The sequence below is a fragment of the Pongo abelii genome, chromosome 5 (assembly GCF_028885655.2).
Source record: "Pongo abelii isolate AG06213 chromosome 5, NHGRI_mPonAbe1-v2.0_pri, whole genome shotgun sequence".
Lineage (NCBI taxonomy): Eukaryota > Metazoa > Chordata > Mammalia > Primates > Hominidae > Pongo > Pongo abelii.
The window spans coordinates 5,060,151-5,087,659 of record NC_071990.2 but is presented as its reverse complement, the minus strand read 5'-3'; the positions used below and the strand labels follow the sequence as shown (position 1 = coordinate 5,087,659).

The following is a 27,509-nucleotide window of genomic DNA, read 5'->3' as shown; positions in this document are numbered from 1 at the left end:
ACGAATGAGGTTTCCCTCCCTGGAACTCATCAGAGCTTCTGAGAAGGAGTGAGGTAGAGAAGGGAGGGCTGGTAAAAATAGCAAAAATAAATTTTCCTCTTGCTTTGAACCAGGTTCTATTTTAGCAGAGCCAAACTTAGTGTTTTGTTTTTTTAAAAATAAGTCTCAGCTACTATTTAAAGCTCACTGCTGTCTGTATAGCTGTTCATGTTTTTTGTAATATTAAAGTATTTTTCCTACTGGAAATAATTTTTGAAACTCAGCCTGTTGTTTTTTATAAGACATTGACCATACTTTTTTCTCTCCCAGGCAGTTCAGGGAACCACTCGGAAAAAGGCTTCTCCTGTCTGTTTCTGTACTGTGTTCAGCCTGTCCCCTGATAGTCGTATTTTATGGCCAGCCTCTGCAGTATTCCAGTTGATTCGTAACCATGAGTCTCTTTCCAGCCAGATTGCAGGATGCTGGAGGGCTGGGCCTTCCGTGTCCTTGGGACCTAGCACAGCACCAGGCACACAGCACACCCAGTGCACTTGTGTCTGCATTCACCTCCTCCCCTAGGGAAGGCCTTCAGTGGCCTTCCTGCCCCTTTCTTCCTGCTGCAATCTCATTGTCCTCTGGACCAACAACACACTTTATTGTGACTTCACTTAATAGCGTGATCACATTGTTTTCGAATGGCATTTTAATAAGTCATCCTGTCCCTACCCTGTGAGCTTCCGGAGGAACAGCGTTGTTCTTATTCACTGTGATACCCCAGTGCCTTGTTGATGCAGAATGCCTAATAAAGTCAAGCTGGCTTGGTAGAAAAACATAGGGAGTTCCACTGAAACTCAGAAGGATGGTTCTAGTCCAGACTCTGACTTGCTTTCTGGCCAGAAGTCTTCACCTACCCTGGGCACCACTCAGTATCTTTGCAAATGGGCCAAGTGAGATGCTGTGCACTAGCACCCTCTGAAAACAGCAAAGCTGCTGATCAGTGGAAAGCAAACAGTCACCGAGGCAGATCTCAATCGATAGAGGTTTATTTGGCCAAGGTTGAGGACGCACCCGGGAAAAAGAAACACAAGTCACGGGAGGATCTGTCATCTGTGCTTTTTTGAAAGAGGGTTTTGGGAACTTCAGTGTTGGAAGGGGAAAGATCATGCAGGAGAGGAAAGGGAAGAAAGGAGAGAGGGCAGGCAGTGAGGCAAGTGGTTCCTTCCTTGTGAGGCTCTGCCTAGCGCTCAGTGAGTCTGCATTTCACATGTGAAGAGAGGGAGGGGGAAGTCAGTTATCTGTTTGGGAGCAGAAGGAAGGCAGTTTTTGTGTGACTCACTTCCCAAGCTTCACTTTCCCTTTGGCATCATGAGTTTGGGGTCCTTCGATTCTGCTTTTCTTTCACACCAGTGAGTCCTGTTATCCTTAACTACAAACACTCAAACTAAAACTCTCCTTTACTTAAGGAAGCAGCCATATCCCTTTCCAGAAAAGAAGCCAAGGAAACTAGAGTATTCGCCTGTCCTCCAGCCCACCCCCAGAGTCAGTTGAAAAGAAAAGGTGATCCATGAGGTAAGTTCCAGCAAGATGAAAGGAGACTGTGGAACTCTTATTTTCCCTGGTGCCCCACGGGAAGGCATGAAGGCACAGGCCCAGGAGTACAACAGGCGTGGTTTCAAGTCCTGGCTGTCACTCCCAAGCTTTATGAGTTTAGGCAAATGACTTTCTGTGAGACTCTTCCTCTTCTGTAAAATAGGCATAATTGTCTGCCCTTCCTAGGGGTGTGAAGGAGACTGACAGTGTTTGTGAGGCACACAGCACAGCGCTGGGCCCATGGTAAGTGTTCAGTAAGCAAGAGACAGCTACAGCCTCATCTATACTTCAAACTGCTTTTTCCATACTACTTTTAAAAACTCAAGTGCTAAAACAAATCCCGATGGAGACGTTCCCACTTTGGTTTCAGCCCCATAAGTGTGCGGCAAGGGAGCAGCTGTCCGTTCTTCTTTCATGTGCTTCTGCTCTCCAGCCGCTTAGACGCAACACGAGGGGCCCTGCCCAGCTGCAGGCTGTCAGCATGCCGTTCTTGTTATAATACACGTCTGACTTTCCCAGACGCTTTTCAGTGCGTTAAGTGGAGCTGTGAAGACTAAATTCCAAGTGACAGTTTCAGTATGAAATATTTATTGCATGCTGATAAAATAATATCCACCTGAACAAAATCGGGAGGGCCAAGGGAAAATTTCAGTCCCTATAATCTTCCATATTTTAAACGTTCCCATCACATTGCAGACTGCTAGGCAAGGAAGTGAAATAAAGGCTCCAGGAAAAATCTCATGTAGGGCAAATTGGTGTTTGGAAGTAAAAAATGGGAGTCCCTTAATTTGAATAAAGGTGTTCTCAAATTTAGAAGATGGGGAGCTAGGACCAGGAGCCGTTAGGAGGCCTACCAAGCAGCTGTCCCAGACAGCAGACTACTGTATACAGACAGAAAGGCCCGATTTCACAGTTGTCTTTTCCTCCATACCCATGTGCGTAGAATGGTGCCTGATCAACAAGATATGCCTAATCAGAGCTTCAGTGAAATTTTCCTTGGATTTCTGTTATACCCATCTCAGCCTGTATTTCCGAGCATCATGGAATGTCCCCTGGAGCGAGTTACCAAAGTCCGGGGGGCGTGGGTAGTTAATCGTCTGTATTTGAGGAATTTGTTTTCTAATGACAGATGAAGGATAAATTTCATGTGTGCATGTTCAAACACATGCCTGTAGAGGTAGACAAGTGCTCAGAGTTGCTTATGTGACTTTTTGGTTTATTAGTGTTCTATGTCATTCTCTCCTTGGGGGCTAGGGCTGTCCTCTCTGTCTCACACTTATCACAGTGCCCTACACACTGATAATGCTTAGAAAATGGTGCCAAATGAATTATATGCCATAATTATAAAGGACTAGATTCCACAAACTTGAATTCCTTCATAGTAGCTCATGTCATTCACTATATTTATGGAATACCCTTATGAAAAAAGCAAAAAGTCTAAGCTGACAAAATTTTAGCCATATCCTGGAACAATAATTAGAGCTGTAACTAATTTTAACAGCTGTGTCTTTGGAGGCAATTGGCAGCCCTGACATACATACAAACTTATGGCAGGCTATTCATCTTTTCTTGGGAGAACTAGGGAGAAATAAGGTGAGTGGGGTGGCCAAAAACCACTTTGGAAAGGCCTGTTGGAACAAGTACTTCTTGCCCAAACATCTGAACAAAAGGCCCTTTGCTGAGTTAGGCCACATGGTCCATCCAGTGCCCACATCATCCTTTCACAGCCTCTTGGGATGGCACAGAAAGTTCATATTCCTCGTGTTTGTATGTAAGGAGGTTGGAAGTTAGGAAATCAGGCTGCCCCTGGGAGTTGGAGCATCAAAGGCAAGTCCAGGAACCATGTACTGCACGATGAGCCAGGCCCCTCTGCCTCTCAGTTTGTGTCTCTGGACTTCCATGGAATACAGGTATTGTAGACACACAAACTCTTCACACAATGTAATTTACTCACCTTTACCTGTGGGAGAATTCTATGTATGTGAATTCAGACATGCTGAAAATACAGAAAGATCATATACAGTAATGTTCTTGTCAGGGCACTTTGTTTACACAAATGCATTATAAAAATTTAGAATTGCAAAGTGTAATTCAGTTAATTGAGCACCTGCAAAAACAAGTTTTGGTCATGGTTATTCACTGATTGTGGAGGCTGAAGCAGTTAACTTTTCATTTATGTTTTATATACCAGGTGCCGCAGGCACGGATCATTTCATGAAAGAGGATGACCCTGCAGGGCCTCCTTATTTTGCAGATGAGGAAACTGAGGCTCAGAGAAGTTAAGAAATGAGCTCAGAGAGGTTAAGGAACTTGAGACTCCGCAGCCAGTAATGGTTGATGCCAGGATTTGAGCTGAGGTCTCCATCACCATATCATGCTGCCACCCAATAGGATCCTTTAATTGCATTTTAATAGAATGAATTTTATTAAAATTTTAGGTAGATATACTTTCATAGCCTTGGCTAACCCCTTCCAACTGAGAGCCAGTGACTTGCTCAAAGTCAGAGTGCATCTCTGGGGAAGGCACCCACAGCCCCGTGATTCCTGACTGCCCCTTCTCGGTGCCCTGGATCTTCACGAGCGCACAGAGAGAAATGAGGTGCAGGGGGTCACTGCCAGCAGGTTTGGAAAGACAGATGGTTCCCTCTGGAGCAACAAACAGATTAGCTAAGGAGGTGACCCAGCAGGCCAGCCCCAGAGCTGAGCGCAGAAGGCTGAAAAGAGGATTTAGTCAGCTTGGTGAACTGATTCATTCAAAGAAAAGTAAGACAGTTTGTGGCATGAGCTTGTCAACCCCCTTACCCTTTGCCAGTTGATGATGATTTGATGCGTTGATATGTTTCCAGGCCACTATCAGGGATCTGAAATTCTTGGCTAGACAGGGAAGAGCATTTGAGCCTGCCTGTGCACTTGCAGTGCCAAGACTGGCAAGCAGTGCCAAGGTTTGCCTGATCACTTGTCCCCATCCTTGATGGCAAAAGAAAACTAAATGAAGACTGATACGTTCCATATCAAATACCCATGTTGCACTCTAAATTACTCTCCTCAGATACTTTAAACCCTTCACAACTGGAGTTTTCCGTTATCTAAGCACTTGTAATATTTGGAAAGAAAAACCATAACCAATCTCAAAACAACCATGATGCACTCCCCCGCAAAAAATGAAAAATTAATCTTAATTTTAAAACATTTTGTTCTTATACATTACAATACACTTGGAATTTAGTTCAACTTTCTCTTTTACACGGTATTACTGGGTGAACAAAAGGCTATCTGGCTCTAAGGGTATCTTCAAAGACGGGACTTTTACCTTATGCCAGTGGTTATCAGCCCTGACTGTATGTCAGAACCACCTACAGTGCTTGTACAGACCAGTCTACTCCAGAACAATTGACTTTGAATCTCTGAGTGTGGGACTCAGGCATCAGTATCCTGAAGTGATGACAGTGTGCAGCCACAGTTGAGAACCAGTGGCTTACAATGAACTAGAGAGGGGCCTTGGCCTGGTCCACTCCACCTGTGAGCCCTGCGGAGTGCATGTTCTCCAGAAGGCTAGTCTCTGGGCAAGCTGTCTTTGGTTTTTGTGATGACTTTCCCTGATCTCTGGATCTCTCTAAATTCAGTCTTTGTTATGGTGATTATTTTTATTCTGTTGCACTTTTACCGAGTTTCAGACTTTGTTTATAAGTTTTATTTTAAATTAAACAATGAAAGTTTTACTGCAACTGAAAATTTCATGTGCTTCCACCTAGTGGACTAGAGTGCATACTCCTGATGAGGCTCTTTGGGGTTCAGGCTGATATCACAAGACAATATCCTTAACAACCAAGTCGAATAACAGGGTTTAGTGCCAAAAGAATACCAGAGACATGTCCTCAAGAATGGAGTCCTCACCTGAGGGAGATGTTATTTAACATTCTTTTGGAGGCATTTTTGTAGTGCAGCTGAGGGTTTGCCACCCATACAAATTGTGGCTCATCCATCCTGCACTTCTGGAGACAGGCTTATCATGTAAACCCTGGCAATAAGAATATCTACAGTGTCCTATATGTTTATAGCAGGCATTTTCCCAAGCAGGATTCTAAGTACATGTACAGTTATTAAGAAAGTCACACACCGTCTCTCATTTCAGGGGGAATTTGTGGGAAGAAAAGATTAATATACCTATATACCAAGAAAGACACATGTAAAATTTTTTCAGCCCTTCAGAATTGTTGTTATGAATATGCTCTAGACCAGTCTGTTTTGAAACTGTGTTGCAGCCCTCAGCTGCACAACTTGTTCTCAGTATCAACTCTCGCGTAGCACCTTGGGAGCAGCAAGGAGACCTGTAGAAGCGAAACAAGGCAATGGCTTTTGGGAGCTGACCCAGTGAGAAATGCTAATACCCTGGGCCAAATGTCCTAGCATCCAAAGGAACTGGATGGCACAGCTTAAATTGGGATGGATTGGCCAGACCAGAACACCAAACTTTTTTCAGGCAATTGCCTGGCAATTCCTGGCAATTTGAGAAAAATCTCAATTTTTCTCAACTTCGGGGCCGTTTAAGGTTCAGCCTGTTGATGGAAATCTCTGTGACAGTTTCAGTCTGGTAGTGACTGTTCTTCCCTACAATACTGTGTAGATTTCACAAAAGCATGTGTAACAGCTTTATTGAGATGTGATTCACATACCACAAAATTCACCCATTTAAAGTATACAAGTCAGTGGTTTTTAGTATATTCGAAGTTGCACAACCATCACCATGATCAATTTTAGAACATTTTCATCACCGCAGAAAGAAACCCCATACCTATAGCTGTGACTCCCCATTTTCCCCCAACCCACTTTTCCCTAGCCCTAGCCAATCATCAGTCTACTTTCTATCTCTGTGGATGAAATTGATATTCATGACTGGCCTCTTTCACTTAGCATAATGTTTGCAAGGTTCATCCATGTTGTAGCATAAGAGAGTACTTCCTTCCTTTTTAATGCCAAATAATCTTCCATTATATGGATATACTACATTTTATTTATCCATTCATTTGTAGATGAACATTTGGGTCATTCCCACTTTTTTGCTCTTGTGAATGATGTTGCTATGAACATTCATATGCCAGTTTTTGTGTGGCCATATGTTTTCATTCCTCTTGTATATATACTTGGGAGTGGAATGGCTGGGTCATATGGTGACTCTGTTTTAACTTTTTGAGGAATTACCTAGTTTTTTTCCAAAGTGGCTGAACCATTGTGCATTATTACCACCAGCAAGGTATAAGGGTTCTAATTTTGCCACATTCTTGTAAACGCTTGTTTTTTCCTGTCGTTTTGATTATAGCCATCCTAGTGGGTGGGGGTGGTGTAAGATATACCTTTTATACATAAAAACAACCACATCTAGATTAGAAGGCTAACTTTGACCTAGTTACCCTTTAAGGAAGGTTAAGACGGCGGGGAGGCAGGGATGGACATGGACCTTAGACCAGTCCTCTGTATCTAAACTCAATTCTCTGTGGATTGAGAACCAGTTTAGCCCTTTGCTGACTTACAGTGCTTGTAAGAGATGGGTATCACTGGGCAATAAGGTTTAGATAGCCAGGGGCTAATTCAAAGCATCTGGAGCTCTGGGTAAGAATCCTGTCTCTCACTGCTCCCTGTGGCCCTCCCTGAGCTGCAGTGGAAGAGAATGACCTCCAGATGGACAAGAGTAATGTGCCTTGCCTTTTGTGGTACCTCATAGAGTCCTTTCACACAGTAGGTGGAGGTTGATTTTTTTAACATCAAAAACACAGACCTTCTTAGTGCTAAGCCAGCCAGACTTTTGTTAGCCTGATTCTTCTTGACAAACCTGGTGCTGCTTATCATACCTCCTCTTTGAAACTTCATCTTTAGTCTTCTTTTCTCATGCAAAATATAGGCCTCTGTGACAAGTAGATATTTGCACTTGGGTGTTTTATGAGTACTTGAAAGCCGTGATGTCCAAAACTCAATTAGTTGCCCTCCCTTTCACTTTTCTTTTTTTTCTTTGAGACGGAGTCTCACTCTTGTTGCCCAGGCTGGAGTGCAGTGGCGCAATCTTGGCTCACTGTAACCTCCACCTTCTGGGTTCAAGCGATTCTCCTGCCTCAGCCTCCTAAGTAGCTGAGATTACAGGCGCCCGCCACTACACCCAGCTGTTTTTTGTTTGTTTGTTTGTTTGTTTTTTGTATTTTAGTAGGAATGGGGTTTCACCATGTTGGTCAGGCTGGTCTCGAACTCCTGACCTCAGGTGATCCACCCGCCTCAGCCTCCCAAAGTGCTGGAATTACAGGCGTGAGCCACCGTGCCCGGCACTGCCTTCCCTTTCTATTAAACTAATTTACCTTCCCAGTTCCTCCGTTCCTCAGTAACCGAGGCTCAAATCCTCCCTCTTGCCTACACATAGGAAATGTGGCCTTGATTAGGTTAGCTATTTAAAATAAATTCGGGGCTTTGCTCAGGTCTTCCAAAATAGAAGATCCCTGTGAATATTAAAATATATTCTTTTATTTATTTATTTTTTTTTTTTTTTGAGGCAGAGTCTCACTCTGTCACCCAAGTTGGAGTGCAGTGGCATAATCTCGGCTCACTGCAACCTCCGCCTCCCAGGTTCAAGCAATTCTCTGCCTCAGCCTCCCGAGTAGCTGGGATTACAGGCACCCGCCACCATGCCTGGCTAATTATTTTTGTATTTTTAGTAGAGACGGGGTTTCGCCATCTTGGCCAGGCTGGTCTTGAACTCCTGACCTCGTGATCCACATGCCTCGGCCTCCCAAAGTGCTGGGTTTACAGGCATGAGCCACCGTGCCCGGCCAAATATTAAAATCTATTCTAAGATATTACCCTTTTTCTTGAGGTTCTGGCTTGGCATATGCTCTGGACTTATATAATCAGGCACAGCCAACTCAGGCACTTGGCCCCCACCTTCAACCAACTCAGTGTGTCATAGTCTTGAATCCTCTTGAGGACCTTCCTTGCCTACCTTATCATGAATCACCAGTAAGCACCTATGTTTTCCAAAGAACTTGGTTTGAGGTTCTGTTAGATATTCCTGTTGACTAGATGCTCATCTGTTTCAGTAATCTCACTTGAATGTGGAAGCACCCTTTTGTTTCCTGGCAGCCTAATTTCTCTGCACAGTTACAGTGGTTAGATGTGTATTGATGAGCATTACTCTCTAACTGCTTGTGTCAAAGCACTTGGAGAGGCTCATCAATCTTGTGCTTTTTTAATTGACATCAATAATGTGTTTGCATTTATCAATATTTCCTAATTGCCAAGTTATCACAGTGGAACTTCTATAATAAATCATGCCCACAGATAACTTCAGAGGTTACAGCTTAACATTCCTGTCCATATTTTGATGTATTATAAATTGTTTTTATGAGAATTTTTTCCTGTGAGAGAGGAGGAGCTGTACAGCAAGAGACAAAGAGTTGAGTCACTGTCACCATATACAGTTATGTTAAAGAACCAAATCATTCCGATGGAAATAGAAAAAAGCTATTTCCCAAGCTGGTACAATTCATTCCCATAAAGTTCGGCATCATCATCTAGATTAATGCAAATATGTTTCCCCTGAGAGTGGTGTGCTGTGCCCAGCTCCTCTGAGGAAAGGCATCTGGATGGTCGGACAGTGAGCACTCTTAGGAGGAAGGCACTGTACCAACCTGCTTTTCAGAAGAGGAAACTCTGTGAGGAAGCTTTGTGAGCTGCAGTTACTTGCCCAGAATCAGACAGTGATTTTGCAGAGCTGGAACTCAAACCCAGGGCTGTCTGAGTCCATGTTTGGACTCTTCATCTTTTAGGGACAAGCTTAAACCCAAAGGAGGGTGAGGCCTGGATGTTAGAAGGCATGAATCTCCATCATCTGTTAAAGCAGGTAGAGGCAGTAGGGTGTTGGGCTTGGAAAAGCAATGGTTGTGAAGGCTCCAGTAGCTGCCCTCGTGTACCTGCAAGACAGTCACGTGAGGGAAAGTTAGACATGATATCTGCGCCAGATGATGGGGACTGGAAAGGCAGAGGGAGTCCACTGCCCTGGGCAGAGGCGGTGCTGCGGGGTCGGAGCCACACTGCCCCAGCGTCCTTGAGTGACTCTTACCCACTCCCCACTCTCTGTCCCAGTTTCCTCAGCTCTGAGATGGGAATGTGGGAGCGCCTCACTTACGGGGTCATTAGGAGGATTCACAAACTAATACGTGACAAGTGCTTATGATGATGCTTGGGGCATCCTAAGTGCAATATAAGGGTTTGCTGTTACTTTGTCATAAAGCCAGACTTTCAATTGGTGTGAGGAAGTTTTTTTCTAAGAAATCATTCAATATTTATTCATTAATTCTGGGGATACAGTGATAGATAAGACAGATATAGTACCTGCCCCTGCCCTCATGCAGCTTACAATCTGTGTTAGAAAGGGAATTGCTATGTGCCTCAGGTGAATAGCTGTTGAGCACCTGAAGGAGCCATTTCTGAGACCGTGACCCCACCCTTTTCCTGTCATTGAAGATGCCCAAGCAGACACTGAGGCCTTGTGAGGAGGGCTTCATGCTGTGGGGGTACTTTGTTTTGTTTTGTTTTGATGAGACAGGGTCTTTCACTTTGTCACCCAGGTTGGAGTGCAGTGGCGCTATCTTGGCTCACTGCAACCTCTGCCTCCCAGGTTCAGGAGATTCTCCTGCCTCAGCCTCCTGAGTAGCTGGGACTACAGGCGCGTGCCACCATGGCCAGCTAATTGTCGGGGTTTTTTTGTTTTTGTTTTTGTTTTTTTGTAGAGATGGGGTTTCACCATGTTGGCCAAGCTGGTCTCAAACTCCTGACCTCAAGTGATCACCTGCCTCAGCCTCCCAAAGTGCTGAGATTATAGGCGTGAGCCACTGCACCCGGCCTGATACTGTGGGGTTTTGTAATGTCCTTAACATCTCTCTGCAAGGGAAGGTTAATTAAATGCAACCAATGATAATAACATCAATATGTACATTGCTTTACTTTAAAACTACCTGGCACCCTCCAGGTCTCCAGGGTGAGGTGAGTAAACTTCAAGATTTTGCAGGGCCATCCTGTAAGCTGCCAGAATGAAAAGTAGGACTTCTACTTACAATTTTCATTTATCTATTGTATGTATTTTAATAAGCACAATTTAGTGGCACAGGAACACATATGCATAATTTTTAAATAAATGTATGTACATCAAGCCTTTATGTGTAACAGTTTCTTGCTAATGACGTAAACAATTTTAAAAGTTTAAAGTCTACCACTGTAGGTTTTACCAAAATACCTGAGCTTTGTAAAGCCAGAAGCTATTATAGTAATGAAACAGTGTTTCCATAGCTGGGTGCGGTGGTGCACACCTGGAGTTGCAGCTACCCAGGAGGCTGAGGTGGGAGGATCACTGGAGCCCAGGAGTTTGAGGCTGCAGTGAGCTATGATCATGCCATTGCACTCCAGCCTGGACAACAGAGTGAGACCCTACCCATAAAATAAAATAAAATTAACAGTGTTTCTATATTTTCCTAATTTTCTGATTTAGCCGTTTATGGCTAATTTTCAAAGGTAGTATTTTTCCAAAGACGCTTTCACTTCTACTGGAGAGCGTAAAAAAGAATCATGAAATACTTGATGTTTTTATAGGACTTAACAATGCTATTGCATTTAACCCTCCTACTAGCCCATGAGGTAGGTCTTATGTCCCACCTTGAAGAAGAGGGAGCTAAGCATTTTAGAAGGTATACCCAGTTCTGGTTGCACATCATCATTTTGCCAGAGAAGAGAAATTACAGACTTAGGAACTGTAAAGCTGGTGCTTGTTACCAGCCGCACACCACGGTATGCCTGTTCACACAGGTCACAGGGGATGCTGGAAGGGACTGTGGCCATTTGTTCTTACTAGTGCCACCCTCTGCTCTTACCCAAAAACAGCACCCTTCAAATATGTATCCTTCAACAAGATTTATTAGGAAACTACAGTTGGCCAAAATTTCAGGAGCTTTCAGTTTATATGAAGAGGTAACGTATCTTTTCTAATCCCCAAATGGAGAGTATGAAGCTGACTGTTAATTAGTGGCAAACTTTAATTTGGAGGATAGTCTCCATGTTTGTCCTCTGTCTCTCTCTTTCTCATTCTCTTCCCCCCACCACACACACACACGTATGTGGGTACACACACACCCTGTTGGTTCTGTTTCTCTGGAGAACCCTGCCTAATACAAGATCTAAACCTTTGAAATCAGACCTGGCCTACGTAACATGCTTTTTTAACAATCATATATTTCTGTTAAAGCAGCTGAAATTAAGCATGAACCATGAATTTTCATCATCCATTTTATTAAAATTTGGGAAATTTTAAGTACCTAGGTACTATATGTCCCTTTTCTGAGTTTCTCTTAATTCCTAACCAAATCGTATCCATAGTATGCTCCTTTCTAAGTCACTGTCAATCCTGGCTGTGTCATACTTTCCAAGGGCTTTTACTGATGGATTCTCAGTTTCAGCCTAGGAAGGTTGTCAGGATCTCTGGCTTTCTTTCTTTGGCTGCTCATCTATCTCAGCCATCAACATGGTCTCTTGATAACTTAGATTGTTGGTTAATTAGCGAACAGCTTTAGTTTGCCCTTTTAGCACTTCTGATTAACTAGGACAGTCTGCTTTACTCTCCCTCTGACTTCTCTAAGATTCCCTGCTGCCTCATTTTCAAAGACCAAAACAGGAAGACAGAAACGCAACACACAGAATCCCTCAGCTGGATATAAAATTTCTGGCCATCCTTCACTGCTCTCTCTCAGGATTATTAGATGCTTTGGGAAGAGTCAGAAAGAACCCTGCTCTCTATTACATGTTTCTTCAACTGGATGGCTAGCAAGCTACAATTTGAAATGGCCTTCAGAAATACTGCTCTAAACAAAGCTAAGGCGGTATTTTTTTGTTTTTGTTTTTGTTTTTTTTTTAAATCACTTATAGTACATGGAGGTGCTAAAAATAGAGCTTACAGTTATTTATATTTCTTCACTCATAGGAGAAGAAAGCCCTGTAACCCCAAGGGTTGTTTCCTTGTTGTTACTTTTGTTGCTGTCATGTCAGCCCTCTCTTCTTGTTTAAGGAATCTTGCATTTTGAGGCCTTGTCCTGTAGGACTGTGTGCCTGTTACCTCTCACTATTGAACTGAAATCCAAGAGTAAGCTCTTAGGCCCAAACGGACTTTGTTTTTTGTTTTTGAGACAGAGCCTCACACTGTCACCCAGGCTGGAGTACAGTGGCGTGATCTTGGCTCATTACAATCTCTGCCTCCTGGGTTCAAGCCATTCGCCTGCCTCAGCCTCCTGAGTAGCTGGGATAACAGGCATGCACCACCATGCCTGGCTAATTTTTGTGTTTTTAGTAGAGATGGGATTTTGCCGTGTTGGCCAAGCTGGTCTCAAACTCCTGACTTCAGGTGATCCACCCACCTCAGCCTCCCAAAGTCCTGGGATTACAGGCGCGGGCCACCACGCCAGGCCCTAAATGCACTTTGGATACAATGGAATACACAGCCTGTTGTGGATTTGATGCCTTTTAACCGTGCACAGATTCAGAAGTTAGATCTTATCATGGAAGAGGACAGCAGCAACAGCCCCATAGAGATGCAGTCCCCTGTGGATGGTGCCCCTCACAGGCATTCTGTCCTGTGCTAATGAGCACAGTGGGGGACTCAAAGGCCTAACTCTCCCAATGCTATGGTAATGATTAGGACCTCAGAACAGTTCTCGTTAAATTTAAAAAAGTCAATTTTTCCTGACAGAGCCTTACTACATGTCTCTTTGGGGGGACTGAGTAAGGGGAGGGGTGCTTCCTCAGAGCACATTCAGGAAGCTTATTAACACAGCTCCTGCAGTGCGTACTGTCCTCTTCCTGCTCTCCAGGCAAGGACATTATGTATTGGCCTCCTGCCTTGCCCCCAGCCGTTCTCCACGCACTCATTCTCCACGCACTCAGGGTCCCTCCACCACCTACCCCAGGCCATCTTCAGTCAGAAGTAGCAACATTTTAAATGTCATTCACAAAGTCCTGTGGGGAACAGCCCCAGGATGCTCAGCAGAGGAAACACAAACTTTATATTGCTGAAAAGGTGGATTATAAGCCCATTGCCTTTTCTAATGTACTCTTCATTTTCAAATTTCCTCCATTGTCCTATAATATCTTTTATAATTTTTTAATCCAGAATCCATGCAAGCTTCAAGCATTGCATGCATTAGCTCTCCTGCATTTTTTTTTAACTTTTATGACATTGATATATTGAGTCCAGAATGTTCTCCAGTCTTAATTTGTCAGATTGTTTATCTAAGATTACATTCAGAATAAGCACTTTTGGCAGGAAAACTATGTAAGTAATATGGCATTCTTCTCAGTGCACCACATCAAGAGGCCCATAATGTCAATTGTACCATTATTGGTTCATGCTGAGTTTGATCATTTGTTAGAGTAGAATTGACCAGATGTTTACATTGTAAACATACTGTTTCTCTTTGTAATTAATAAATCTGTTCCCCAACAACCTTTCACTCAGTGGTTTTCAGACCCATTAATGTGCTTTGCCTGAATCACTTGTTACATTAGTGGTTGCAATATGGTGATTTTTCTAATTCTCTGATCACCAAGTTGTCTTCTTAATAACACACTAGGGGCCATTTTAATGAGAGTAAGTCCTAAATTACAGTCAGGTAAATTTGTCACTAATCTATCTCAGTTCTCATTCCTAGTTTCACAAACTCATGACCTTAGCTCAAGACAGTGGAAATACCCTCTCACGACGCATTTTCAGGCCTTATCTTTGAGTCGTATACTTCTCAGAATGGCGCGTAGCTCTTATTTCCGCTCAGAGACATGGGGTCAGTCTGGCATCAAAAAGACTTCAGATTGCTTCCCTGAGCTGCCTGTGACAATCATCCAACCTGCCTGGACCGCTGACATGGACAAAAATGGAGACCTAGGTTCCGTTTCTAGTCTTTTGGGGATCGTAACCTCTTTTTAGCAAATGCGTCGTGAACTTTTCTCATGTGATCCCATTCTCTCTTGACTGATGTTGTTTTAATAGCTTCCAGTATTTCATTTTATGGCTTATCATTGGTTTAGTGTTTCCCCCAAATGCTGAATATTTACTTGGTCCCTAATTTTTTTTTCTATTACAGTGTTGCCATAAATATTTTCACGTACATCCTTGATTTTCTCTTAAGAAAAATTCTTATTAAAATAACTAGATCAAATAATGTATATGTTCTTAGGGCACATGAGGCAAGTTTTTAATACAATGCCTTTATGTGATGAAAACTTTTCACCCTTTCCCCAGAAATAGGTATGTATATACACAGAGACAAAGTTTTGCGTAACATATCTGGAAGTTCCTGAAGCCATGGGCTCAGGTTCAGAAACTTTAGTTTGTAAAATTGAAATCTGAAAATTCCCAAGATTGTATTATCTAAGAAATTCTCTCAGGCTTTCTCTGATCCCAGCATTCCACAATTCCAGACACTAGATTTAGCATCAGCCTTATGACAGCACATGAGTAATGCATTGCACAATGGTGTTAACAATGGCAGAGTTACTAGACGACAGGAATTTTTCAGGTCCGTTATAATTTTATGGGGCTGCTGTCATATACGGGGTCTGTTATTTTGCGGCACATGACTGGTTTTTGGAGTTCAGTGTTTTGAGTTACATGAGAGGTAGTCAAGTTACCACGCTCTGCATGCATGCGTGTGTGTCCCCCATGTGTATATTAGGGGGCAATGATTTTAATTAAATAAATATCATTTAATTGAATATTTAATGCCAGAGCCTATTAGAAGAGATACAGTGTTACTACGGAATACCAAGTGAATTTTTTTCTAAATGGGCTTTTTCCTAAGCAGAGTTACATTGTGCTAAAATACATCCATCCATCTATCTATATATTAGGAGAGCATTTAGAAGTCACTGCTACTTAAAAATGTTGAGCATTCTCAGTTTGAGCCAAATTGGTTTTTTAAAAAAAAAAAAAAGCCTCAAGGAAATCAAATGCTTTGAGTCTATTAAGGAATGTACTGAGACTCCAGTACTATCTACTCTGTGTACTTAGCCTAATACTTTATTATTCCAAAATCAACTCAGAACTGATTCCAAGAAAATCCTGGGAAAAAATTAAAGTGAAGAGGAAATAATCCCTTTGTGCGGTGTTTGAGGCAAATTAGAAAGCAGGAGTCTCTGAACTCCAATCTGGTTCTGTCATTAAATCACTAAAGGACTTGGGAAAATTACATAAATTCTTTTTGTTCTAGCTATTAAATAGAGACAACAATATCAGTCTACTTTTCTAGACCAGGAAAAGAATTCTTTGGGTCAGATCAACCTTTGTTATATAAAGATTTATTGAACACAGTAGTACTATAGTGAAAATGCCTGGATTTGGGGAGAACAGTGATTAGATTCATAGATTAGGTGAAGCATGTACTGACTTTTTTAGACAGGTGATTTAGCCACCTTTGTGTGTTTTACTTTTTTGCTTTTTGAACTCTTCTCACTCTCATGGCTAGCATTGTAGACAAATTTAAAAGTTCTTAAAGTCATGCTCATCAACAAAATGGAGTTATAAGTAGCTGTTAATTTTCCTGTCCTAGGCACCATGTGGAATAATGTAGAGCTTCGTGGTGCCTTGTGGCTGGAATTTCAGTCCCCCGAAATGCATGTCAGAGCACCAGGACTAGTGGCTTACTGGCCTTCAGACAGCTGTGCTGGAGCAGCATAAACTCTTGAAGTCACAGATCTGCTTTCAAATCCTAGGCTAACCACTAACCTTAGGCTAACCACTTAATTTCTCCAAAACACATAAAACTGGGGCTGTTGCGAAATTGAGATATGATAATACTGTTTTATAATCTAGAAACAAGATGTTAGCAAGAGGCAAATATTAATAACAATTGTATGTAATACAGTATGGGAAAACAGCAAGACAAGGGGTCCTATTAATATTGATAGTTGGGCCAGGCACCGTGGGAGCCACGTGCAGTGGCTCACACCTGTAATCACAGCACTTTGGGAGGCTGAGACAAGCAGATCGCTTGAACCCAGGAGTTTGAGACCAGCCTGGGCAACATGGTGACACCCCCGTCTACAAAAAAATATAAAAATTAGCATGGTGACATGCACATATAGTCCCAGCTACTTGCGAGGCTGAGGTGAGAGGATTCCTTGAGCCCAGGAGGTCAAGGCTGCAGTGAGCCGTGATTGCGCCACTGCACTCAAGCCTGGGTGACAGGACGAGACCCTGTCTCAGAAAATATATCATCATAATAGTAGGTCATGTTTATTAAATTCTCACTGTGTACCAAGCTCTACACAAAATGTTTAATACACTGTCTCATTTAATCCTCCAACAGTACTATAAGATGAGGAAACAAGTTTGGAGAAGTTAACTTACCCATTGTCACTCACTAGTAAGTAAAGGAGCCAAGTTTCACACCCAGATCACTCAGACTAAGATCCAAAGCTCTTAATCAGTACTTGATATGATTATTATGATCACTGTTATTATTTGTTAAAAGTAAGAGGAACAAAAACACAACCAATAATCCCCTTCTTTTATCCTCCTTTGATTTACAACTTAGGTAACTTAATCTTTCTGAAATTTGTATTTACTTACCATTTTCTAATCAAAATAATGCGTTCCCTCTCTTTTTTTTTTCTTTTGAGAGTGAGTCTTGCTGTGTCATCTAGGCTGGAGTGCAGTGGCGTGATCTCATGGCACTTCTAGTGCTCAAGCGATCCTCCCACCTCAGCCTCCTGAGTAGCTGGCACCTCATGCCACAGGCACATGCCACCACTCCCAGCTAATTTTTGTTTGTTTGTTTGTTTTTGGTAGACATGGGGTTTCATCATGTTTCCCAGGCAGGTCTCAAACTCCTGGGCCTCAAGTAGTCCTCCCACCTCAGCCTCCCAAAGTGCTGGGATTACAGGTGTGAGCCACCTTGCGTGGCCAGTGCGTTCTAAAGATAAGAAATTCAGACAAAAAACTTCAAAGGCAACAGGAAAGTTTTTCTCCTCTCCCTTTCTTCTGACTGCAAAATCTCACTCCCCACATAAAGATTCTTATGTAGCCTTCCAGAAATTTCCCGTGCATTTAGAGAGATTGTGTGTGTACTCTTTTTTGTTGGTTTAACACAAATGAGATTACACTATAAATACTCCCTTACAGCTTCTTTTTTTTTTTTCCACTAACACAATATATATTGTACATTATTCCACATTGGAACATAAAAACCTGTCTTATTTTTATTTATTTATTTTTATTGTACTTTAAGTTCTAGGGTACATGTGTACAACGTGCAGGTTTGTTACATAGGTATACATGTGCTGTGTTGGTGTGCTGCACCCATCAACTCATCATTTACATTAGGTATTTCTCCTAATGCTATCCCTCCCCCAGCCCCCAACCCCCCGACAGGCCCCGGGGTGTGATGTTCCCCCCCCGCCGTGTCCAAGTGTTCTCATTGTTCAGTTCCCACCTATGAGTGAGAACATGCGGTGTTTGGTTTTCTGTCGTTGTGATAGTTTGCTGAGAACTGTCTTTTATTTTTAATGGTCAAATACTCCACAGTGTGGACATGCTGTAATCTATCTAATTAGCCACTTAATGATGGACGTTTACGTTGATTTCAGCTTTTTGCCTTTATGAGCAGTGCTGTAGTGAACAAGCTGATACGTGTGTCTTTGTGAAGAGCAAAGGCCTTGAGGTAGGAGGGCTGAGTCACTGGGTATGAACATTTAAAATGTGGACTAAACGACTTACTGTCCCAGCCACCCTGTCTTCACCCTGATTCTTCAGCCCTGAGAAGATCACATATTTTCACTTTTATCAACACAGAACGTGAAAGGTCGTGTCTCCTCTGTTAGGGGTCGTGTTAAGAATATTTTGTGCTATTAGCATGTGCATTTCTTTTCTATATTATTCATTCACTGTTCTATTGTTTCTTAGATTTGTTACAAATACAGTTCCTCGTTTGTCATTTATTTTGGGGCCCCATTTACTATTCTTTTATAGACAATTTTTTTTTTTTTTTTTTTGAGATGGACTCTCACTCTATCACCCAGGCTGGAATGCATTGGAACGATCTCAGCTCACTACAACCTCCACCTCCATGGTTCAAGCGATTCTTCTGCCTCAGCCTCCCAAGTAGCTGGGATTATAGGCACACGCCACCACGCCTGGCTAATTTTTGTATTTTTAGTAGAGATGTGATTTCACTGTATTAGTCAGGCTGGTCTCGAACTCCTGACCTCAAGTGATCCACCTGCCTCAGCCTCCCAAAGTGCTGGGATTACAGGTGTGAGCCACCGCGCCCAGCAAACAATTATAATTTTTGTGTAGTTACATTTCAGTTCATTGCCTTTGAATTTTGTGTCATGCTGAATTCCCACTCCAAGATAATAAAAATTATCTTGCATTTCCTTCTGGTGCTTTTGTAGATTTTTTAAATGTTTAGTTTTTGAAGTAATTTGAATTTATTTTGGTATAAGAAAGGAGATGGGAGTTCAGCCTAACTTTCTCAAAAATGATAACTTTCTCCTGTCCTAGTATCATTTATGGAATAAGGAGACATTTTTGTCTTGGTCCAACATACCAGAACACAAGGCCAGAACACCCTCAATTCCCTGCATTTTGCTTCCAAAGGAAACATCCATCCTTTTGCTGAAGTGACTGGTCTGCTTTGCTCCAAGTTACCACGTTTTCCTCTGTGATGCTGTAAGCCTGCTCCTTCAGCTGTCTGCTCTCCTAAACCTCCCCATCTTCCTCTCCACATAGCATCTCCCCATTCAGAAAGAAGCCTTTGGCTTCCTGGCTTTCAGGTCACACTTCTGCCCAGCTCTTTCCCCTTCTCTATCTGCAGGGTCATTTGCACTCATAAGCTTCGCTGCCTCCCCTTAACACCTCAACCCCCTGGCATCCAAGCAGTAACCCCCCGTGCTGTGCTGAACCAGCTCCTGCACAGATACCCAGGGTTCCGATCGCCAAAAACGTGTGCATGCCTGTCCAAAGCGTCTGGCCATTCTGGCTGGCCACTCCAGGAGGTTCTCCCCGCCCTGCTCACTCCTGCCTCCCCTTTGGCTGGCCCTGGCCCAGTCTGGTCTGCTGGCCCTCCCCCTCTGTCCCTCTAAAACTCAGGCACTGCCCCAGCTTTCATTATTGGTCCCTCTCTTTCCCTGTGATCACATCCGCCACCGTGACACACCTGTCTCCTGCAAGGGTGACTCTGAAGTCTGTCCCCTGTCCTGACATCTCACTTCAGTGTGGTGGTTCAGAGCACAGGTGTTGAAACCGGACAAGCCTGGGTTCAGATCTCTGCCACTAACCAGCTGACCCTGAGCAAGCCACTTAGTATTTCTCAGCCTCCTTGTGGGCTTGTCTCTCCTCCTGGACTGTGGGGTTGCTCAGGCAGAGACTAGATATTAGGTTAGATTTTACCATATTGAATGCCCACTTGGTGTCAGGTGTTACACTGTGCACTTTATGTAGCTCATCTCGGATGAAGTAGGTGTGTGTTTGTATTCCCTTTATATCTCAACTCAGAGCTATTTGAATCCAAAACCCATTTCTTCCCAATATTTGTTGGTATGTCTACAGAAGCTTATGCTCTAGCAGAAGACAAGCCATGTTCTCCTGGGAAGATGTCCTTTCCAGCTGTCTTAATTGTCTGTGCTCTTTCCACTGGCTTAGCCAGCTTTCTTTCCTTAGCTTGAGCACAGGGCAGATACTTGGTCATTGTTTAGTCGCTGAGGGACACAGTATCCTCATTCGTTGGACACATATTTATCCTTGTCTTTGTGCCAGACTTTCACCCAGGCGTTGGGATTCATGGTAACAAGGGGCAGACTCGACCCTCGAGGAGCTAGGTAGGAGAGTATTGTGATGCAGCAAAGTAAGTACAGGGGCTGGGGAAGACAAAGGGCAAGGAGGAAGGGACTTCAGTGCATAAATGACAAGAAGCAGGGCATAAGGAAGGGACTTCAGTGCATAAGTGACAAGAAGCAGAGAAAGCAAGAGGTAGCAACCTCGTGCGACCTTGACCCTGTGCTTGGGCTTGTTAGGGGGAAGGGGTCCTTCCAAGTGTAATCAGAGGTGTGATGAGGATATGTTCTTCCACTGCTCCCTCTTTTCTGTACTGATATCTGCAAGGACCATCTGCTCATTTGCCACCCTCACAGAGTGCCTGGAGATCAAGGACTGTCTTTTTTAGTGCAGAACCTAGAACAGTACCTGATCCACAGTAGGTGCTCAGCAAGAGTTTGCTGGGTGAATGAGTGGGTGTTACAGTGCAAGGCATATGAGCAAAAGGGTCTACTTGTTCTTAAAACAAAAGCATGAACTCATGAGCTACTTACATCCTGTTCATTTATTTTCTTTGAAGAACAAGATCCATTTTCTAAGTACCAGATGACTTAAATTAATTTATTAAAATGTTAATAAGATTGCCCGTTTTAAAATATAAGCAAGACTTTTTGTTTTCCTGTGGTTTTAACGGCATCTCCACAAAGCAAAATCAATCCTTATGGCTATGTGCTTATTAATATAGGTCCCTTTTGGACACCAGGATGTTTCATATCTACTGCCTTCTAATGGGGAAAAAGAAAATTTTAATTTCTTTTCTCTTAAAGGGACAGCTCTTTTGAAGAAGAAAGAGAGATTATCCAGTTATAATTTTGAACCCTTTTCTTGTGAAACTCCATGCCACTCGCCATTTATATCTTGCTTTAGACTGTTGGGGTTTATTTATTTGAATACCTACAAAGTGGACATCTCGGGATCATTATCGTTAAGAATATATATGAAAAAAATTTGTCTTCACTGCAGACAGGTCTGAAGATAAGAAAATGGACCAGATTACCACTTAGTTTCTTGTGTAAAAGCTTTGATACACAAGAAAAAAAAAAGTATGACTTTTGGTTCTTACTCTTTAAAAAAATGGACAAGTAAAAATTATATGTATTTATGGTGTGCAACATGATGTTTTGATAGATGTGTACACTGTGAAATGATTTAATCCAGTTACCACATCCATTACTCCACATACTTACCATTTGTTTATGGTGAGAACATTTGAGGTCCACTTTCTTAGCAGTTTTCAAGTATGCAATACGTTATTATTAATAGCCTCCATGTTATACAATAGATCTGCAGTGGTTCTTATTATTCTTAACAACTCAAGCGGAGCATTAAATAAGATTCAGGCTTGCCTTCTTATTTAGTTGTCAGACTATTTTTCTCCAATTTTGTTTATTTCTAGTCACATAATTGCACAGCCGAAAGATGAGAAATTACCACTTCTGTGCCATACACTTGATTTTGTCGATCTAAAGGGGGAGAAGAGGGGTGTGGGAATAGAGAGAGAACTGAGGTTTGATGTGGAATTCAAAATTGGAGATTGTAGAGGCGTAGCAGAATTACTCAGTAGTAAGCTTATTCTCCAGAAATTTGTTTACCAACTTTATTGCATTGGTGCACGTTCATTCCTTTTGAATAGGAAACCTTTGCTATGGTGTATATTATTATGGCTATAATAATAATAGCAGTTACCATTTAGTGCATTGCTTATATGCTGCATGCTATAACCTGTTTTCACTGACTAAGGTTAAAAAAAAAAGTGCATGCCACTGAAAGCTGCAGAATTCTACATTTAAGTATTTAAGATTATTTCTCCAACATCAGACGGAGGATGTTGTGCAGGGATAGAGCACAGGGAACCTTTCATTTATGCATCATAGGAAAGGGTGGAATTATAACACAGCACTTTTTTTTCTCTTTCTTCCTCCAACCATGTCCCCATAAGCTCTGGATTAGCCAGCTAGAGGCCTCATCTCTGGACGTCTTTCTAAATAAATGCACGTTGGCTGTAGGTTAGTTTTGGTAGCACATGGAGCCTAAACCCTGGAGAGAGGAAAGTGGGGTGAAGGGAAGAAAAAGCTTTAGTAATGAAATAATACAAATGTGCCAGGTACTTTCACTTAAAATCTAAGATTTATGCTTTCATTATAGTCTCTACAACTGTATGTGGCAAATGCTAGATCATAAAAATAAAGCATGCCTGCGGATTAAATCTTTTACAATAAAAAATTCTCTATAACATGAAATGTTCCCCACTCTCAGGCAATGGCCTCCTTCAAAACTGATGCATTTCAGCGAAAAAATATAGAAGGTCCATGAATGTCAAGCAAAATTAGATTTAACTAGTAATTCAGGTGTTATATAGGCCACACTGATTACTGTCCTCTCTCGTGGCTGATTAAAGGATGAGTCTAAACAGTGGTTCTCAAACAGGGTTACCTTTTTAAAATATACATATTCAAGCTCGTAGTTCTGAGCCCCTGGGCTCTCCTAAAGTCATTGTTCTAAACCACTCTTAGGATGAAGAGAGAGATGTGTGTGATATACATCTAAAGTATTGATGGGTTTTCAATATCTAGAGGGCTTATGACCATGTATAAGTTTATTCTCAGTTTAATGATCAATTTATTAATTTTATACATCTAATAAATGAAACTTTAAAATGGATTTTTGTTAAACATTTAAGCATTGATTAAAAGCTAAATTATATTTCTATAACCAATTTCAAAAGCAGTTGCTAATCTAATATAGCTGTTTCTTTTAAAGTCTTCAACACCTTAAAGGGTAACTAAAACAACACAAAAAATAGTCATTACAAAACCAGTTACTACATTTACAATTCCACCTATTTCAAAATATTAACATCATTGGTTCAATTCAAATCTCATTCTTTCTACATAACATCATAGGGGTTCAGAAATGTCACATTAATTAATACCTGTCTCAGCTTAAAAACAAGAGAAAAAAAATAGCTGCAGTTACAGGACCTGGAGGAGATATCACCTGATTCCCAGGCAGGGCACTGGTCACCAGTCTGGACTGCCTCGTTATGGGCGAAGTTCATTTGTTATAAAGTTTACTTATTACAAAGTATGTTTGGGGATTGGGGGGGAGGTATTTTTTTGCTTGGTTCAACAGGAATGCTCTTAACAGCAATAAGGAACAAAGGGGATCCATGTGAAGGAAGGAGAGTTCTCTTGGAGACAGACTGAGTCTAAGATGCAAGCATTGTGTCTTCTGGGCACATTGAGCAGGCAGGTGAAAATGCAGACCTAGAGCTCAGAGGCCATCTGGGCAGGAGAGCTGAGTTTGGAAGTCATCTGGTAAGAGGTGAAACTGGTCTGTATTACCCAGAGGAAGTGACCAGAAAGAGAAGAGGCTGAGAAGAGCAGTGGGAAGAAGAGATCTGTGAAATGGGGTGTTCGGGAAGAAGAGAGCTGTGAAACGGGGTATTCGGGAAGAAGAGGGTTGTGAAAGGGGGTGTTCGGGAAGAAGAGGGCTGTGAAAGGGGGTGTTCGGGAAGAAGAGGGCTGTGAAAGGGGGTGTTCGGGAAGAAGAGGGCTGTGAAAGGGGGTGTTCGGGAAGAAGAGGGCTGTGAAAGGGGGTGTTCGGGAAGAAGAGGGCTGTGAAACGGGGTGTTCGGGAAGAAGAGGGCTGTGAAACGGGGTGTTCGGGGAGAAGAGGGCTGTGAAACGGGGTGTTCGGGGAGAAGAGGGCTGTGAAACGGGGTGTTCGGGGAGAAGAGGGCTGTGAAACGGGGTGTTCGGGGAGAAGAGGGCTGTGAAACGGGGTGTTCGGGGAGAAGAGGGCTGTGAAACGGGGTGTTCGGGGAGAAGAGGGCTGTGAAACGGGGTGTTCGGGGAGAAGAGGGCTGTGAAACGGGGTGTTCGGGGAGAAGAGGGCTGTGAAAGGGGGTGTTCGGGGAGAAGAGGGCTGTGAAACGGGGTGTTCGGGGAGAAGAGGGCTGTGAAACGGGGTGTTCGGGGAGAAGAGGGCTGTGAAACGGGGTGTTCGGGGAGAAGAGGGCTGTGAAAGGGGGTGTTCGGGGAGAAGAGGGCTGTGAAACGGGGTGTTCGGGGAGAAGAGGGCTGTGAAACGGGGTGTTCGGGGAGAAGAGGGCTGTGAAACGGGGTGTTCGGGGAGAAGAGGGCTGTGAAACGGGGTGTTCGGGGAGAAGAGGGCTGTGAAAGGGGGTGTTCGGGGAGAAGAGGGCTGTGAAACGGGGTGTTCGGGGAGAAGAGGGCTGTGAAAGGGGGTGTTCGGGGAGAAGAGGGCTGTGAAAGGGGGTGTTCGGGGAGAAGAGGGCTGTGAAAGGGGGTGTTCGGGGAGAAGAGGGCTGTGAAAGGGGGTGTTCGGGGAGAAGAGGGCTGTGAAACGGGGTGTTCGGGGAGAAGAGGGCTGTGAAATGGGGTGTTCGGGAAGAAGAGGGCTGTGAAATGGGGTGTTCGGCCACATCCCTTAGAGAGCTCAGCAGGGAAGCCAGTTGGGCATGGCCCGTGGGAAAGAATGGAATCTGCTCACAGGGGGCCTGGAGCCAGGGCGTGGCCAGGAGGCAGGAGCACCAGACCTAGAGGAGCAGTGTGGTGGTGAAGAGGAGGAGAGGACACAGCGACCATTTGAAAATCTAGGGAATGGGCAGATGGGCCCGTGTGGGGTCTTGTTTTGTTTTGTTTGGATTTTAGGTTGTGGTTCTTATAAGGATGTAAAGATTGTATGGTGTGTGTTGACTGGGAGGAAAAAGCCAATGCAGAAGAAATCACTGATGACACAATACAGGGTAGAAAACCATTCGTGGAGCCTGGTCCCAGGGCAACGAGGCGAAAGTAGGGTTTCCTACGTGAGTCCTCAATACATCATGGAAGAAAAGAGGGAGAGAACAAATGAGAGCTATGCAGGACAGTTCTAAGGCAAAATAGTTGGAGAAGCTCACATTTTCTTTTCCCACCTTGTCATTCCTCTTTCAACCTGGTTTGTGGTTTTGTTTTTTTAAAAACAAACAAAAACCTTGTAATTGTGTAATCAAATATTTCAATTATTTCTTTCATGTTTTTGGTTATTTGGCATGAAAATTCATCTTAAATGGGCGTAATCCTTTCAAAAAATTAAAAGAAGAGAGCAAAACTGTGCATAAGGTCTGTGTTGTAGGATTAAGATGTGTTGCTTGAGAAAAGTGAAAAGGGTTCAGTAGTAATGTAGTGGATATAGGGAAGGTGAGAGGCACTCCATTAACAATGGGTTCAAGGATAGCTGTACAGCAGTGCTAACAAAGGTGAGTGACATACTTCACTAGCAAGACCAGTCAGTCCTGTTTTACAGTGTTCTGGCACACATGGGAGAGAGAGATTGGTGCCATCTTCCCCAGGCTAGGATTGGCAAGGAGAATGCAGCAATAGAAGTCAGGTGAAGCAAGGGTATCCACGAGAGCATCACTGCAGTGATTGGTCACCAGGTCCACACTGGCAGAGCAGCTGAGAGGCTGGAGGCAACTCTGGGCTAGGAGAATAGGAGGAACCAACGAACCAGAGGTCATATTGAGGAAGAGCAAGCTCAGGGGTGACAGATTGAGAAAAGTGGGAGGATGGGAAACTGAGTCAAAGTCTAGGGCTCGAATATGTTCTAAATGGTGGTGAGATCCAAGCTGCAACCTACCTAAAGTTATGTAACACTAGGGAGGCAATGAGGATCTACAGTTGAGGATGCTAGGCCTGCGTAGAGCCAGGCTGTTTGGAAGATCTTTAGCATAGATGCTGAGCCTAAAAATGCAGACTGAATATTGACAGGAAAACTGAGCTGGGTATTGACGTTGTCACAGTAAGGAAATCATGAGATAACAGTCACACGCTTAGGAAGATGTTCAATCCTGCCACGGTGTGCACCTGTGCCACCATACATGATAGCCCCGGGGAACGGCTACTGTCTGTGGAGCAGCAGGAGGTGTAAACTGCAGAACAATCCACAGGTTCTGTAGAGACCTCCAGGATTACCAGCCCTTCAGATTTCATTAGTAATCAGCTCCTGTGACGTGTTGGCATTGTCAGATTAGCCCCGTAAACAAATCTGCTTATTTAGCTGAGTCATAATTTGTGGTTCTGTGTTTAGCTTTAGCCTTGTTTGTTTCTGCCTAAGAAACTGGTATGTGACCAGAAGTAAAGGAAATTGATTATTCTGAGTGACTGGCACAGTAGGATTCTATCTGCCATACTTACATCTCCTATGATTAGGCACAGTAAGAAATTATTGATAAGCAGAGCCATAGTCTAAAGTGTGTTGTAAGCATGATGGGGCAAAATGTTATAAAACCCAACTTAGTAATGCTGTTTCTCCAAAAATGAAACACAGCATTACCATAGGATGCAACAATTACACTTCTGGCTATATACTCAAAGGAAGTGAAAGCAGGGTCTTGATTAGGTCTTTGTACACCTATGTGGGTAGCTACATTTTCACAATAGCAAACAGGAGTAACCCAAGTGTCCATGGATGGATAAATGGATAAACAAAACGTGGTCTATACATACAATAGAATATTATGCAGCCTTAAAAAGGAAGGAAATTCTGATACATGCTATAGCATGGATGAATCTGGAGGACATTATGCTAGGTGAAATAAGCCAGGCACAAAAGAACAAATACTGTGCTGTTCCAATTATATGAGCTACTAAAGTCAAATTCATAGAGATAGAAAGTAGAATGGTGATTGCCAGGGGCTGGGGAAGACTGAGGGGTAAGAATGGAGAGTTGGTGTTTGATGGGTACTGTGTTTCAGTTTTGGAAAATGAAAAAATTTTGGAGCTGGATGGTGGTGGTAGTAGAAAAACAATGTAAATGTACTTCATGCCACTGAAATTACACATAATTACAGTTTAAATGGTAAATTTTGCTATGAATAATTAAATACTTTTAAAAAAATACATGAATAGGTCCTTCTGGAAAAGGACCTATTTTCTGCATTAGTGGGTGGAGGGGGGAATGAAAAATACAGAAAGAGCCTGGGCACAGTGGCTCACACCTGTAATCCCAGCATTTTGGGAGGCCGAGGCGGGTGGATTATCTGAGGTCAGGA

At 43.0% G+C, this 27,509-nt stretch overlaps 1 protein-coding gene across 4 annotated transcripts in view; it reads left to right on the top strand.

Moving 5' to 3' along the window:
• LYRM4 (LYR motif containing 4) overlaps positions 1-27,509 on the top strand; it is a 196,607-nt gene that overhangs the window by 54,614 nt on the left and 114,484 nt on the right. Inside the window, exon 3 of one of the 4 annotated variants that reach the window (XM_054557161.2) lies at positions 1,443-8,012. The exons of the other annotated variants lie outside the window; for them this stretch is intronic. Coding sequence (XP_054413136.2) covers positions 1,443-1,547 — 105 coding nt within the window. The 3' untranslated portion in view covers positions 1,548-8,012. Of the gene's footprint in view, positions 1-1,442; positions 8,013-27,509 lie in introns of those variants that run through there. 4 annotated transcript variants of the gene reach the window in all.